The sequence below is a fragment of the Canis lupus genome, chromosome 17, assembly GCF_003254725.2.
Source record: "Canis lupus dingo isolate Sandy chromosome 17, ASM325472v2, whole genome shotgun sequence".
Taxonomy (NCBI): Eukaryota; Metazoa; Chordata; class Mammalia; order Carnivora; family Canidae; genus Canis; species Canis lupus.
In genome coordinates this window covers 46,185,225-46,202,410 of record NC_064259.1, presented here as the reverse complement: position 1 = coordinate 46,202,410, position 17,186 = coordinate 46,185,225, and the positions used below count along the sequence as shown (strand labels likewise).

The following is a 17,186-nucleotide window of genomic DNA, read 5'->3' as shown; positions in this document are numbered from 1 at the left end:
AAATAAACTAACAACTAAAATATTAAAAAAGACTAAAGAAATTTTGTATCTTTAAGGAATTTACATTCTTAACGAAAATGTGCATCTAATATCTAACGATTTGAGGGTTTTGTTCTGGATTATAGGAATATGCATCAAAGATACTCACCTGCCTCATTTATAGCTTTTAGTATGGTGGTCCGTAGAGACTAAAGGAACAAATATATGACTAGGGAAGATGCTTAAGAATAAATAATTATTACATAAAATAAAAATCATTATATATGTTACATTTTCAATAATACGGGTATTTTTTCTAGAAAACTGTAAGTCCAAATTCTGACTCAAGGACAGCAAAAGGCAAACAAATCTGAATAGAATCTATGTTTTCTCAGTATTATATCCCCAAAGGGACAATACAAAGGGAGTTTTCATTGCCTGTTTTACAAATTTCAAGGCAAAGTTAATGTCTATATTATTTTAACCATCTCAAAGTTAGAAAAAGAGATAATACTAAATATAACTCAACTGATGAAGAGGGAATAGTATCGACCATCCTATCCTGCCTTATTAATTAACAGGAATTTTAAGATTGCAAGCAAGATAAAGGTAGACGCAATGAGAGCTGATTTAAGAAAGAATGTTATGAAAGAAATGCCTTAATTTATTCCAGAAATGCAAATAACATTTAAAAATAGGAAATAAAATATGCAATTCATAAAGCCAATAACTAGAAGGTGGGAGGGAAAGATATGCCTCACAAAAAGAGAAAAAAAACACAATTCCAAAAGTCATTTAATGAAACGTAATGTCCATCCTGATCAATGTGTATTTTATAAATAAGACTATAGGTATAATGAAAACTGTGATAATTTTTACCTAAAACAAAGTATTGTATCTGCTGTTGTAAACAAAAGAATTGAGCCTAGCATTAACACCTATCAATATAGGTAAACAATACATTTTTTGTGTAATAAATAGGAGAATGAACAAATTGAATGATGAAATGGAAAAGAACACAAAAGGCAGTCCCATTAAATCAGGAACAAAAAATATTGCTTAAAATCACTGTAATTGTTTGATATTCTAGATTTAGCCAATACAAATAGAAAAATAAGAAATCTTAACTCTTAGAAAGTTAACACAGTTAATGTTTTACAAAATTATGTTTGAACTAGAAATTAAAAAAAAATTATTTTTGTCTCCTGAAATTAATGGACTTGTTAAAATGTTGATAATAATTTTATATGCATCTATACACTTATGGTCTTATATATGCATTAGAATTTTAAAATAAAACAAATCAACTCATCTTCATTGGAGACACAAAAATAGGTGGTGCAAATTGAGCTCTATGCCACTTTTATGTTATCCATAACATTTCCCTTTTTTTTTTTAACATTTCACTTTGACAACAGTAGAGATATCAATTATTTCCAAATTTATTTATAGGTCCATATAATCCCAGTCAAAATACTCTGTGTGTGTGTGTGTGTGCGTGTGTGTGTGTGTTCAGGAAGATAAAGGTTAAAGAGAGAGTGGAGGAAGAGAGACATGTAAAATTTAATTTCAAATAAAAATAGCAAAAAATAACCAAGATAGTTTTTAAGAATATATGTGGAATTTAGTAGAAGATTCCTTTGTAAAAATTAAAATATATCTTAAAATCATACTAGCATAAAATATGCTTCTGATACAAGAATAGTGAATACATGGTCAAAGTATAGAAACACAAAAATGACATGGATATATGAAAATTTTACATTAATATAAGGTAAAACATACTGACAAAATTGTAATTCTTTAGTGAGGAAAAAACAAATTAGTTCCATATTTCACATTATATATTAAAGTATTTTTTAGGTAGATTGAAGAATTAAATATAAAAATAAACCTATAGAGGAAATGATCAAAACATAGTGAATGTTTACTTACATACAAGATGGGAAAGACCTTTCTAAAAATAAAATCAATTTAAGAGAACATAATAAATACTGTTGACCTCACGGATTGTTCATATATCATATTTGAAAATAAGATATCCAAACAACACAGAATATTGCAACAAAAAGTCTAACACGTGAAGGTTAAAGATGTAAATATTAAACACTAAAAATAATGTGTCAACTGGTTTAATAAAAGATAATATATAATGTTGGTGTGTATGTGGGGAAATGTTAAATCTTAAGCAATGCATGTGTTAATACAAATAGGTATATATTTTTAGGGGATAATGTAGCAATATGACTTAAGAAATTTAAAGTTTTCATTCTTTTGGCTATGTATTTTCTCTTCGCGGAATCTACCTAAACGAAGATGTCATTGTAGAACTATTCTAACAGTAAAAACAATTCAGCATAAATGTCCAACAAAAAAGACGACTTAGGTAAAAGATGGCATATTTCAGGAATGTAGTTTCAACACACAGTATTTTAAGCAGTGATTCTATTTATCACAAAATGTGAACCTTAAAGTAACAATATATAAATCTGTACATACAGTTTTCAGCGCCAAATTAATTTTATAATACACTACCTGTACATATAAGTAAAATGGAAGAATTTTAAAAATATTATCACTGCATAGTGAAAATTTTTTATACTTATTTTGTTTTTGTAAATAACCTCATGTTTTCAGAATTTTTGAAAGAAGTAGTCATTTATAATTAGAAAATATTGGAAAACAAATAAGATACATCAGGTTAACACACAAAATTATATCTCATATTTCAGAAATTGTTTAGTATCTATAAAGTAGAATTATTCTGATAACAATGATAAAATATTATATTTGCATATGTAGTTAATAACTATGTTCCAATAAGTTTTCAGTAAGAAATGCAGTAAGAGAATGGATACTATTATCTCAATAGGCCAATGATGTTTGCCAAACTTCATTTTTTGGTGAAGAATTTATATACATTTTCAAGGAGGATGGAATGTCAAATTTAAAGAGCATAAAGTTGGAATATTGATTTAAAGTCATCTCTTATCATCCAGTCATTTGAGGAAACACAAACCATGAGTGGACAGAGAGCCAAAGAGATTAAGATTTACAAAGTTATTAAAATATTATATTGATAAATAACATTATTTTATCCTTCAAATTTCAAGATTAGAATCTAAGCAGTGAATCTCAAAAATTAAAAAAATATTCTGGTTAGAGTTCTGTAGACCATATCCAAAGAGTATAAAATGGATTCACTATCTGGCAACTGGAGAGGGGAAAGAGTTTGAGAATAGTAAGTTCATAGCTAATGACTCTGTAGTCACTCTTTGTGGCATATCAGAAACCAGTGGGAATAGCTAGCACTGAATTGGCATTCCTGTTTCATCGGGAAAACATGAGATCCCCAGGTGGCATGGGTTTAATGTTAGCACTTAATTACCAAAGAAAAGATAGGCACAGTTACCATAGGAGACAGTATAGTCAAAGTGGTCATCAAAATATTTGACTCAAGAGACCCATGGAATTGTCTATTTGAACATGGGGTCCCTAGGAAAAAAAGTACATTTGTAGTAATTCCTACATGATCAGTATAAGTAGGTCAGATCTAGGTCAAGTGAACAGAAGTATAAGTTGAGTCATGAAAGTAGTGTCATGGCCCCATAATCAATTCTCAGACTTGAGCCAATTTACAGATTCAGAAAAATTTGAGTGAAAGGTCAGATCCCTTTGAGGAAAGATGGAGCTACATTGTCAAAAGGTATACTCTTAATCTTTCTCCTAACCATTCCCAAAGAAACAAACAGCTATTTACCAAGGTGACTGTGCAATGGGGAAAGTGCCATAATAGTTTTGGGGGCTTACTGGACATTAACTTGGAAGTAATACTAATTCCTGCAGATTCAAAACTTCACTGTGGTCCCAGAGTTAGATTAGGGGCTTACGGTGATTGATGGAGTTTAGTTCAGGTCCAGTGGATCCATGGTCCCATCCTGTAGTTATATCCCTAGTTCCAGAATAGATAATTGGAAGAGACATATTCAATGACTGGAAGAATCCTCATTTGGGAATAACTCTGCTTTTCCAATCACAAAGAAAATAACTTACTGCCTTCTCCAGGAAAGATAAAATTTTGTCTTTTGTCTGTGGGGTATTTATTTTTGTTAAGGATCTGCACTAGTAGTGCCCTCTATTTCACAGCACACAATAGGATCACAGGAGGTATTCCATGGGAAAACTCAAAAAGAAAAGTATTTCACATTAAAATATATTATGAGTATGGGGACAAAAATAGGAATTATATAATAATCTATTTATTCAAAAATAAATGCTCATATTATATTCAACCACAATAAATATTTATGTACATCAAAGCATTAAATATTATGTATTTTTGCTAGAGAAATATCAGGTCTTCTGAAAAATATATATTAACTTCTTGTTATGCATAAACACTTTGGGGAAATTAAAATTGTCTCCACTTGTTAAGAAAATGAACTGAAGGACAATACTTGATCAGAATGGAAATTTATAAGTTGTTTCTATAACCCATTTCTTCCTTAGAATTAATACTAATAAAAGAACTGTAAATGCTACTTTCTTTGAAATGTGAATAAAATGTTCAGCCAAGGGAGTATTTTATAAATCCTGAGGTATTATTTATATATTAGTGTGTCTGGTACCCAAACTAAATTACAGCTCAGACAAGGGACTGAAAGGTCAGGTTTATTATTCACTTTAGTAAAAATGTAACCACAACACTTGTTTCTACATCAGGGAGTATTATAACCATCATTATAACTAATAATAACAATGAAAATAATACAGCCACAATGTATTTTGCATTTTTCAGTAGACAGTAGGGCTTATGGCTAATAGTCATTTATATTTACACTGAAGCTTTTTATGGAGGAGTTCAGAGTGGTTTTCGAATAGTAGCTCATTAATCATTTCAACAAGTTAGTTGGAAAGTTATTATCCCAGTTCAATAGATGGAAAAATTATATCACAGAAAGGTCAGATACATATTTACTTGTCCAATATTACAGAAGTAAAGTGAGTCAGTTTCAAGTCTCCCAGACCTTTTCTTCACCCCTTGATCTAACCATTGGACCAATGCAATTTTGGTCCATACTATGGTTTGACCATCAACCTAAAGTACTTTAAGGCTGATCTCTCTGCTAAGACTTTTACAGACCTATAAACACAGAAGAAAATAACAATTTTTCATCTGTGGAGATCATACTAAAAAAGACTCAGACACAATTAATTTCTATTTCTTTTTTAAGTCTTATTAGAAATATTTAACAATATTGGTGTCAATTTAAAATTGTAAGTATCAAAAACTTAGTAGTGAAATGCATCATGATTAAATTTAAGCTGCAACAAACAAGCAATATTTTCAGGGCTTCAGTTGAACAAAAATGCATTTAATAGGAGGTACTTAAAGGAAACAAGAAATCAACTTTCAATAATTCCTACCCTTGCAAATAACTAGATAACTAGGCAAAATGAAAGAACTGATGATTCAGTAAATGTGACTTGGGGGGAGGAAGGAGGAATTAAAAACAAGCACAGAATTTAAACTCAAAGACTTTCTCATTGGTTTTAAAAAATCGGTGTAATTTCAATGCTTTATATGATGATACTTAATTTTAAAAGAAGACAGTGAAACAAAATTATTATTCTAAAATGAAAATATACTGTGATATGAATTAAATAGAACTGACTAAATAAAATAACTTCAGGTATTTTTCCTTTGTCTATATTATTAGCTATCCCAAAGTCCGTGTCTATATAGTTCTGCACTAACCTTGTAAATGACCCAAAAGTGAAATCAGTCATGACCATACACATTCCTATTTGGAAGTATATATTCACTTATGAGATCCTAAAAAAGAGTGAGTTTTCTTAAACAAATCCACTTTAGCTTGCCTGCATTGAATATTTAAATAAAGCATAATTTTTTCTTTAAGTTTTTAAACTCAATGGGATTTGAAGATTGCAACCACTGAAATACTAGGTAAAAATGACATAAATTTATGCAGGAAATTTTGTTTTATCAGTACAGTTTTCCTTTACCTTAAATTTTTCTTTAAAACCAATGTGATAAAAATGTGTAATGTATCTTACTTTCTTCCACAGAAAGAATTTACATTTAAAAAAGAAAAGAAAAAGATGACACTTCTTGCTAGGTTTAATGATTATATCTTTACCCTTTTGAGGTCTGAGAATTCAGTAAATATAAAGACTGAAGTAAAGGAGAGAATAGAACTTTCCAAGAGATGGTAGTATGGACATCCAAAGATTCAGAAAACAACCATGATAAATGACAGAAGAAACAAAATTATTTTGATGGCTTTAATTTTTTTAATGTCATGCCCAAATATTTACTTTTGAGGCAATTCATATGAATGGGACAAGTAATAAAGAACAGGGTCTATTGAAGACTGTAATATATATTACTTTAATATTTGTGTGCAATATACATTTTAGCACTTCAGAAATATTTAGGTGGGGTATATGGGTATTTAATTGCACATGGTTGATTAAACACAATTATATTTCAGTTACTTTTGTATTTATATTTAAGAACACCATTTATATAATATCAAAATATAAAATCTCATTGCCCTATGCAAACAATAATGCTAAATATCACAATCTTATTTAGTTATGCATGTGTTTACTACTTATTTGATATCGAGGCAACAGTTTTTGTTCAATTTTTTCCTTTTAGTCAAACTTATTGATAATTTTTGGACAAGTTATTTCTGATTTTTAAAAAATATTTTCATAATTCCTTTAACCATTCATTAATGGATATCAGCTTTGCTGGCTTTTCACTCCCAAACCTTAAGTTGATAAGTATGTAAGATTTGGCTTAAAGTCAAACATCTTACTCTTAAAAAACAATTTTCCTACCTCTACATTTGTTTAACTTTAATTTCTTTTGACAATGAAAACATTATTTTTTAAACTATTTAGCAGGAGTATGAATCATAGCATTTGCATATATTGAGAAGTTTTAAGCATATTAAAGCAGTTTATTAAAAAGCCAGTGATTTTGATACCACAGGAAATAATGTGCTTTTTCTCAACTTTCTTTAATTTACAGCTAAATGTTTAATGGCCTATGGAGTGCCAAGAAAAATACCCTCATAATTTCTCTTTCATTTTAAAATACTGAGATTTTGTTAAATTGACCTGACGAATGAGACCTCTTTTGGTACTATAAAAAGCAATTTTAATTTTTAAAATATAACATCACTTCCATGCTTTTCACTGATTCAAATATGCACAAATATTTCAAATCTCCCCCATTGTCTGATTTACAGGTTGCAAGTGTTTCACTTTGATTTAGTGATTCATGAAACTCTAGAGATATGAAAATTCTGATGAGTCACCAAGTCCCCAATGCTAATATTACTGAGCAACTCCCAATACATAAAGCTATCTATAAATGTAATTCCTGAGAACTAGGATGACTAGATTTTATTCAATATAGAAAAGTGTCAAGAAGAAAAATTCTGAAATCATATGAAGATTACTGGGGTATGTCAAAAGCTGTACATTCCTGACCATAGCATAGTCAGACTTTTCAATTTGATAACTTACTAAAATTTTGTCCATGACATGCTAATGCAAACTTATTCTAAAAAAGGTAATTAAACCCCTTATCATCAGTTTAAAATCTTTCCTAAATTAACTATGTCAGGCTTTCTTGGAAGCTGTCACTCTTTACGATTACCATTTGCAGATTCTAATGAAAACTCTATTCACAAATAGATTTTAACCTAATCAAATTCAGAAAATAGTGTTTTTAAAAAATCAGTCATATTTTAAATGTTTTCAAAATAACTGGTTACTTGCCAGAATTTAAAAGATATAAAAATTTTTGTGTGTGCTTGCATGTATGCATATGTGTGCATGCGTGTGTATTATACATTTTCCCCTCAAGCATAAAGAAATTATAATGTTCCTCACCTGAGTATGCCAATTTTTATTAACTAGAGAAGTTCTTTCTTTTCTCATTGACAATGAATATAAATAACTCATTTTTTCCTCCATATCCTTTGCTCTTTTAGTCCTGGGAATGACTGCTGGGAGTTTACAAAATTTAGTAGTCTGAGGAATGCTTTGAGTTGGGATATATTGTGCTAATTACATATATTCATTTAGTGATGGGTCACAGAGATATGAAGTGACTAGCCCAAAGTCACACCAAAAATGGCAATGTGTAGTTTAAATTCTGTTTTTTGAAAAAGAACATTAAGACTACCTAGACATGAGATACTAATAATTTTTGAGAGATTTCAACATTTATCAAAAAGTATATTCGTGACTAACAAATTCTGGTAATTATAACACAGGATTCCTTCACCAATATTTCAAATGTCTAAAATAGACAGGAATTTTAATGGAAATCTATTTCTTTCTCTGTGTATATGAACACGTACACATGTGTACACACAAACACACACATATTCTCACACATAAATATACTTCATGTGAATGTACAAAGTAGAGTTTCAATTATAACATTTTGACATAACACGGCAGTAGTAAGCCACCAAAATGAAGTTTATTTTCTATACTTTTGTACTGGTAAAGTATAAATTAAACTGAAGGATATTGGGCCTGCTTCACTTACAAATCCTCTTTGAACATGCTTTTTAGTTCTTGGAAATTCATCTAGTATGGTTGAAAATGCCAATATCTGAAGTGTAGAAATAATAATCCCTCTTAAATCAATAGTTTGGATCTGATATAATACATTCAATAAAAATAAACTGTTAGAAATGGTCTATACCACCCACTGCACAGCAGTAAAAGAAATAATGTAAGCCCAATAACAGCCATTATATTTATATTTTACTTGATTTTGAAGAATTTTAACTAAAATATCAAATATTGGAAAATATATATCTAATGTCTCCTATACTCCCATTTTCCTAATGGCAGCACTCTTAGCATTATGAGATCATTAAATTTTATATTTCAATTAGTTAACTTTTAAAATACTTTGGATGGAGGATTTCTTTAGAGACCACTTTCATTTATTCATTCATTTTAAGGTTTTACCAATTTCATTTTTTTTTTTAATTTGCAAGACAAACTTGAAGTGTTCTCTTCTTTCCTATAGTCACAATGACTAGTTTTAAAAGGTCCTTGCTATTTTCATTTGATAGAACATATCCTTGAAAAACCAGGCTATCATGGGACTCCTGGGGGGCCCAGCAGTTGAGTGTTTGCCTTTGGCTCAGGGAGTGATCCAGGAGTCCTGGGATCAAGTCTCACATGGGGCTTCCTGCATGCAGCCTGCTTCTCCCTCTACTTATGTCTGTCTCTGTGTCTCTCATGAATAAATAAAATATTTAAAAAAACAAGAAAACAAACAAACAAAAAAAAACCCAAGCATTCAAAAACTTTGTTCTGTATAAATTTTAAGTAAAATCTGGTAGGCAGAATAAAGTAACTTCATAATGCTTATAAATATTTTTTAGTGAGATAAAGCTATGCAAAGTTTCACAAACTATTTTCAAAAGTACATATTGCAATTTTCTCTCTTTTTTGGCAATTTTCTCTTTTAATAATACTTTACTAAGCTTTAGGCAAAGCTTCCTTTTGGCTTTAAGTTCTTTCTAAGCACATATTGAGGACAGACAAATTAAATGATTCAGTTCAACCAAGCACACTGCTCCACTCAAAGTACCATGATTAAGATGTATGTATCTATTAGAATTGTGCCATATATCATATTAATTATTCACAACTATCTACTCTATTCTTCTTTTATAGATATAAGAGATTTTTACTGCCTAAGGTATTATAATTATCTTCTTCAAAGTATTAGCCTCAAATGTGCATGTGGAATTTTCAAAACTAAAACTTACAGAGAATATAACCAAATTATTCACTTATTGAACGCTATATTTGTATGTTAGCTCACAGACACCATTCTAATTAGGAGTCTTGATATTTTTATTTCCTTCTTAAAAGGAATAGACAAAATGAATATTTTAACCATATTTAGATCATGATAACTAAATGTAACAGTTGTATAAGTGGAATTTTCAATTTAATGCAGGTTTTGTTCAAGGCACTGTCTTAGAAAATTAGCATTTAGTGCTAAGATTCCTAATTAAATATTTATGGCTTTATTGGGTAGAGTTTGGTGTTTTGAATTGAAAGAAAAAGCCTACCTCACAAAATTGTATTATAAATGTTAATGACTCTTTATTTTTCTAAGCTATTCATATGTGACGTTTACAAAAACACCAGACTACAACTCAGCATACCTCTATACTCCTAAGAAATCACAAACTTGGACAATTCACTTCTTTCTCCTGGCTTCATTTTGTAGAGACACTTTCTCAACAGGAGAAATTTTACTCCATGGTGACAAAGACATAAGGGGGAGTTATGTCTGCAATCATAATTTCTAAGAATTTGCCTTTTCTCATTTCTTGTATCTACCTATAACTGTAATAGATTGAACATCCTATAAAAAGGAGAAGTGGTTGCTGCAATGTTCTGATGTGTTTGTGTTTCAAAACAAGTTAACATTCTCTCAAATGTAGCTTTATTGGACCCCTTGAGTTAATGGTCTTAGATGTATAGCCTACCACTTTCCACTTTTTATGGCATGGAGATTTTGATCTACTTCAGCAGGGTTGCCATTTCAACTTTCTTCATTACAATATTTAATTAAATTCTTCGTTATTTAATGTCTTAACACCACATTCATCTCCAATAATAATACCACTGCAATTTCATGACCATAACCTCCCCACTACAAACTATATATAATATCAAAATGTGTTTTGACATACTCATATTTTTATGGAATAAAACATGCTTTTATTTTCTTCCTATCATGATAAAGCCTAAGGTCTTTGAAAGAATAATCTCTGGAACTAAAGGTCTCTGAAAAGTTTTAGACTATACTCAAGTCCTAGTTCTTTAAGAATCTTTCTTCTTAAAAAAAAATATTTCTTCTTTCTTGGTGATTATTATAAACAAAAATCACTTTTCTATGACAAAAGTCAAGAGAAAATGAATGAATGGACCTGGATTTTTCCTTTCTTTTTTATGTTACTAGCCTTTAAGAGGATCTCAAAATATAAAGAGAACCTAGAATAAAACAAGATGGATGAACTTCTTTTACTAATATTCATGTATATTATATAAATATCAACCTGCAACAAAAGCATCAAGCCTTGTTAAGACTTTTATACAAAATCTTTTATTCTTTTTAATTTCAATATCAATTGCTCATACAGGTTTTTTTTAGGGATTTATTATCTGGGATTACTTTTCTTATTTTCAATCATATACAAAAAGGAGAAAATGAACTCTCAAGAATAGCTCAGTATTTCAAATTCTACTAGGTTGGAGAATATTTAAACTCAGTGCCTTGTCTGAAAACATTTCATTAGCATCTGCCTTTAGGACTATAGAGAGATTGGGTATATATTATCAAAGAGCAAATTATTTTTTCCAACTGTTATAACTAGTAATAAAAGGAGAAATACTCATGCAATACTCATGAAAACTTTCCTCTGAAAAACTAACCATCTAAAATTGAATATTAAAACAACATACTGCCAGAACTTTCTTTCTCCATTACTTTATTCTAGTAACAAGGCCTTGGCAGTCACAGTCTTTGTACTTTTTGATCAACTTTACCAAGCAAAGAACAATTTGCATCCAGTACTACTTATCAACAGGTTGGAAATCTGTGACTATTCTCTACTCCTACGCATGTTAGTGTAAGTGATCTTTAAAAGTAAATGATCAGAAATTGGATCCAAACATATTCTCTCATGAAAATGAAAATAATGTAACATGGAATGCCTTCATTTGAAGCTAATGTTACAGAAAGGGGAAATACCAGGAACTCAAATCTCTCTCTCTCTTTATTTATAAATATTTGTATCACTTAGTTTTGGATAAGTTTAACAAGAATACACATTATTTCTTTTGGGGATGACAGCAACATTGACAAACAGTCCCTGTTATGCCTGTCATTATGTTATTGCTAAATCATCCACAATATCATGACCTGATTTTAGTTACCAGGGACATAGCCAAAACATGGAATTTAAGTTTCATTGTGATTACATACAAATAGCCAGCACTTAAGAAAACCTATGAAAAGTGATATATGTCCAGTAATAATAATAAAAAAAAATGGAAGGAAGGAAGGAAGGAAGGAAGGAAGGAAGGAAGGAAGGAAGGCAGGAAGGAAGGAAAGAAGAAAGACATCTTTTAAGGGCCTAATACAATTACACAATAGGCCTCTGACATTCTCTATGCTGGTATATAACTAAATGGCAAGTAACACGGAAACAGTTATCCCTGTGAGATCCCTGTTGCATGCTTTAAGTATAACTAAAAATTTACAACAAAATCAACCCTTGGGTAAATTGCTCTTTGGTTTAAATCTTCATTACCTCCTGGAATTTTGGTAAAATCACTTTGTTTTTAAATTAAGCTGGCCCCTCCTTCTTTACTCCATTACAGAAGTCAAACAACAAGAACCAGACATTAATTTTAGAATGAAAAGAGTTTTGTGTATATGTGTGTTTTTAAGTCCAACCCCTGTATACAAACTGTTAAAAAAAAACAGATGTTTTAACATAGTGTTTTATTCCAACTTAATCTCATCCTTGAATGAACTTCCTTCAAGTTTCAACCATTAAAAAAACAAAAACAAAAAAACAGTCAATTTCCTGGTGGTTGTAATTTAATTAAGTAACCTCTCACACTGAGCAAAAACCCAAAAGCAAAAGGGGTCATTAATCTTTCTAGTGATTAGACACCTCTAGAGCTTCAAACATTTACCTCTCCTTCCCCGCAGTAGAAATGCTTTTAGGAGGATCATGGTTCATACCTCACATTCCCTGGAGCCAGAGATGGTATATGTGCAGGGCCCAGATCCATTAACGGATATATCCATGGTCTCAGAGTTTGTAGGCTTGTAGTCCACATAATACTCCTGTAAAGGGGAATTCATTTGTCTTTCAGACTCTCTGGTCTTTTTCCGCCGCCTTTTCATAAGAGAGTGTTGCTGAAGTTGTTTCATGCTGGCTGGGTAGCGTTTCCAAGACACATAGATTACCAAGAGGATCATGGCCACCGAGAGAAACAGAGCCACACTCCCTGCAATAATTTTGTGAAATGAAACATGCTCATACTCTTGCTCTGTGCCAGGAATCTGAAACCCTGGGGAAGGGCTTGGTGTTTCAAGGGTGGGCTGGGTGGGGTCAGATTTGGAAAATGTAGGTTTAGGGATAATCAGAGGCTTCTGGGGCGTTTGGGGTACCAGGTGTGATTTTTCTGTGTTGACCACCTGAACTTCAGAGCAGATATTATATGTTTCCACTGCATCACTAACCTTTTCACCCTGGATATGTTTAGGTCCTGCACATATCATGGTGCTTTCCTTATTTCCTTTGAAATTCTTAAGCCAATAAAATAGAGGACAAATGCTCCGACTGCATTCCCACATATTTCCAGACAAAGTGATGGATATTAATGATATCCACGCATTGACAGTTTCCTGTGAGATGTTGGTAAGCTTGTTGGAATCCAAATTCAATTTTTGCAAATTGGGTAGACATTTAAAAGTGCCCGGCTCAATTCCTTGGATGTCATTCCCTGATAAATCCAAGTTGTGTAAGGAACTCCAAGTCCATGTCAAGCCTTGGCTAATGGAGCGAATCCTGTTCCACTGTAAGTAAATTGAGCGGAGATTGAAGAGACGTGGAAAATGAGCAAAATTGATCTTGGAAAACTGATTGTGCTCCAAGTGGAGCTCTTTCAACTTCAAGAGGCCAGCAAAAGCATTTCGGGACAAGCTTCGAAGACGATTGTAACCCAAATCCAGAAAGTCAAGATTTCGACAGTCTTGAAAAACTCTTATGGGCACAGTCTTTAATGAGTTAGATCTCAAGTGCAAAATGATGAGTTTCCGAAGACCTTTAAATTGTTCCGATTGCAATGTCTGAAGTTTATTGTAGGAGAGATCCAGATTTCGGAGATTGGGAACTGGGTGAAATGTTTTATTGTGCAGATAGGTAATTTTGTTGGAGCTTAGAATTAATTCTTTCAGTCTACGGATCCCTTGAAATGCATCTTCATCCACTGAGCTAATGTAATTATGGTCAAGATAAAGCCATATAAGCTGGTTAAGGCCGGCAAACTGATTGGATTTGAGTTTCTGAATGCTGTTGAACCTTAATGATAAGCCTTGTGACCCTCCAGAAATGTTCTCAGGGATATCTGCGAAAGCATGAGACTCACAGTATACAATTTTGCCATCACATCTGCAGTTCTTTGGGCAAGCTCTCTGAGCCCCCGTGAGCATAACAAGCAGCAGTGTAGGAAGTAGCACTAGCACCACACGCATGCCTCTCAGCTGCGTAATTAAATGGAAACCTACAATATTAAAAAGAAGACAAATGCACATTGTAAAACTATTAATATAAATCACCACCAGCTTACCGATATCGGGCATTTCATCTCGTGTAGTAATGGGACAGTTGATATACAAATAACGTATTTAGCATTTGAAGTCTTATTTTCTTCAGTGTTGTACATTTGCTATCATAAGGTTTCCTTCTTTCTTCCTTGATTTTCAAATCACCACAGTGCCGTGGAACTAAAGAAAAGCCTTCCCGAGTTTCTTGAGTTCATATGTTCGTCAACACTGAAGAGCACACAGCCTGCTTATCACTTAATGCCAACACTGGAATAACAATATTTGGCTAGTCACTCTGTCGAACATCAGTACCAAAAGGAAGAGTACCAAGTCTTCTGGTAATGGCAAAAATGTGACTTAGAAAACACCGTACTTGTACATCTTTCGTAGTTAAGCAAACAGGCTTTGATTTGACAAGAGAGCTTCAGTAAGCTGTCAAGGTAACCCAAGTTTGCTCTGCCTGAAATTGTATCCTTATTGCATAATGGAATAACAATGCATGGGCTCCGAAAAAATGGCATTGGGACTAGGATGGGCAGCCAATGAAGCATGGTATGAAGACTAATAACAGTGGGAGGTAGTCTCAATGTGTTAATAAGCATATATGCTCTCAGTTTTCAGGAAATTCTGCCTACTGTGGCTCTCCTGCCCAGTGATATACCAGCTCAGAGCCCTAACTACTGGTAACACAGAACAGTCCAAAGTTAAGATTGTCAGATTCTTATTAAGTATTTGCATAAAATGCAAAATAATCTTGTGTAGTATTAGTTTTGCTCTTATTTTTAACATAGTTGCTTTTGCAAATTTGGGGGATAAACAAGGTAAAGCAGTAGACTGACTAGTCCCCTCCTCCCCTTCATCCCGACCTGCTCAAATTTCTCACTGACTTTTTTTTTTCCTCCCCTACCTCTATTAACTTCAGAAAACCTGCAAAGTTGCAATGTATTGGCATTTCCAAGTCATAGCATGGTAAGGGGCTTCTCTCCTCTGCCAACAGTAGATTTATTATTTATTAGCGGTAGGGGGGAAAAAACCTGTGTGCTGCAGTTTATTTCTCTTAAATATTCATTTTTAACCAAGAAGCAATCAGCCAAACCTCTAATCAAAAAACTCTCCTTCTTTTACTCAACCAGTTTTTTGTTTTGTTTTGTTTTGTTTTTAATTTGAAACCCGATCTTGCTCTCTGTCCTCTTGCCAGCTACAATCTCATTGAAATACATTCCAGCTCTTCCAGACAGGAGAAAGGGGGGAAAAAAGCCAGTCACACTTGAAAAAATAAGACTGGCAAATGACTGCTGGAAATTTGGAAGCTGTGTTCAGGATACAGCTTCAGAGATAAAACAACCCCTTGTGCGACCTCTGATAAAGTAACGACCCCACCCCTACAGACACGCAGTAAAGTGTTAACAATCTTCCTGACAGCGACCAGAAATACAAGCGTGGTTAATATTATCAAGAAATAGAACCAAACACAGTATTTATCTCATGCTTAATTCCCAAGCTGTAGAAACACACACACAAGAGACAGCCTTAAAGATATTTCTCTAGAGTCTGTTTAAGTCCGCGTTATGCATTTATGGATTAGAAAAAAAAAAAAAAACTACTAAAAGGAAAATGATCTAAAAATATAATAGCAACTATACTGAGTCAACTGGCAAACTCAGAGGCTGCTGCTTTTTGCCTGTTTCCCCGTCTTTTATCAGCTAATGCCACGACTGAGAATAGGAAGCCAAGAGGATCAGCTTTGCAAAGAAGGAAACAAAAGTTCACTTACCCATCCTTTGTCATCCGAAAACGGTTCCCCCCTCTCTCAGCTTTCTTCTTATTTGGTCTCTCGTGCTGAAACCACCACCACCTTCATGACACAGTGCGGCTGTCATTCACACCATTCTGATCCGGCATGTGAGCTAGAAGCCCCATACAAACTTCCCCGGAGAGGACAGGCAAAAAATATATATACATATATGAAAAAAATCAGCATGGGGTGGGATGGGGGGGCAGGGAAAGGAAGCCGTTGGGGGGGAGGGGGAGGGCCTCTAGGCTCTGAGGACCATTGTGTAATTCACCAGAGACCCATCAGCAGTAATTGGCAATCTGTGCAAAAAAGCTACAGCCCATTTCAAAGGTAACCAACTTCTCTGTAAAAAGAGAGGTAAAAAAAAAAAAAAAAAAGAAAAGAAAAAAAAAAAAAAGAAAAGAAAAGAAAAGAAAAAAAATCTTCAGAATACCTGGCATTCCTTATTGTGCTGGCTTTTGCCATTCCCAGATAAAGCAATTCATCCTCTGGATTTTCAGTTCTTGAAGCAAGTAGGCCTCCTGTGCTGTATGAGACCCCAGTTTAAAAGCTATGCAGGCTAGGTTTATCCATTTAGCTGGTCAGGTTTAAAGTGTTTTGTAGCTGTGCTGAGAGGCAGCCCTTGTCTAATTCAGAAGGCTTTCCAGAGACTGATGATGCTCAGAGCTTGTTGGTGCTAATGCTTGAGTTTGTGATACACTGAGTGCCCTCCGCTGGAGAAAACAGATTGCACATTAAAGACGGGAACAAGTGAGCCTGTCAGTGGTGTGCAGCCTTCCTTCTCTCAGAAAGGGAAATTAAAGGCACAGGATCACTTTTTTTTTTCTCTACAATAATATGTATATAGTCTGAAAAGCTTATGACAAGGATTTCCATTCAGTGACATTAAATATTGAGTAAAATACTGGCTCTCTAAATATTATCCAATTAGCAGTTTTTAAAAGTTGCCTTGGCCCTTTTTTTTTTCTGTACATATCA

General features: G+C 32.8%; 1 protein-coding gene across 3 annotated transcripts in view; it reads right to left on the bottom strand.

The window, feature by feature from the left end:
- Nucleotides 1-16,943, bottom strand: part of LRRTM4 (leucine rich repeat transmembrane neuronal 4) — a 706,001-nt gene extending 689,058 nt beyond the window's left edge. For 2 of the 3 annotated variants that reach the window (XM_025453735.3, XM_025453737.3), the window contains exons 1-3: nucleotides 16,642-16,940; nucleotides 16,188-16,338; nucleotides 12,824-14,370 (exon numbers count right to left, since the gene is read on the bottom strand). In XM_025453735.3, coding sequence (XP_025309520.1) covers nucleotides 12,824-14,370; nucleotides 16,188-16,191 — 1,551 coding nt within the window. In that variant the 5' untranslated portion in view covers nucleotides 16,192-16,338; nucleotides 16,642-16,940. Of the gene's footprint in view, nucleotides 1-12,823; nucleotides 14,371-16,187; nucleotides 16,339-16,641 lie in introns of all 3 variants that reach the window. The other variant, XM_049095672.1, reaches the window with a different exon arrangement.
- Nucleotides 16,944-17,186: the final 243 nt, after the last annotated feature.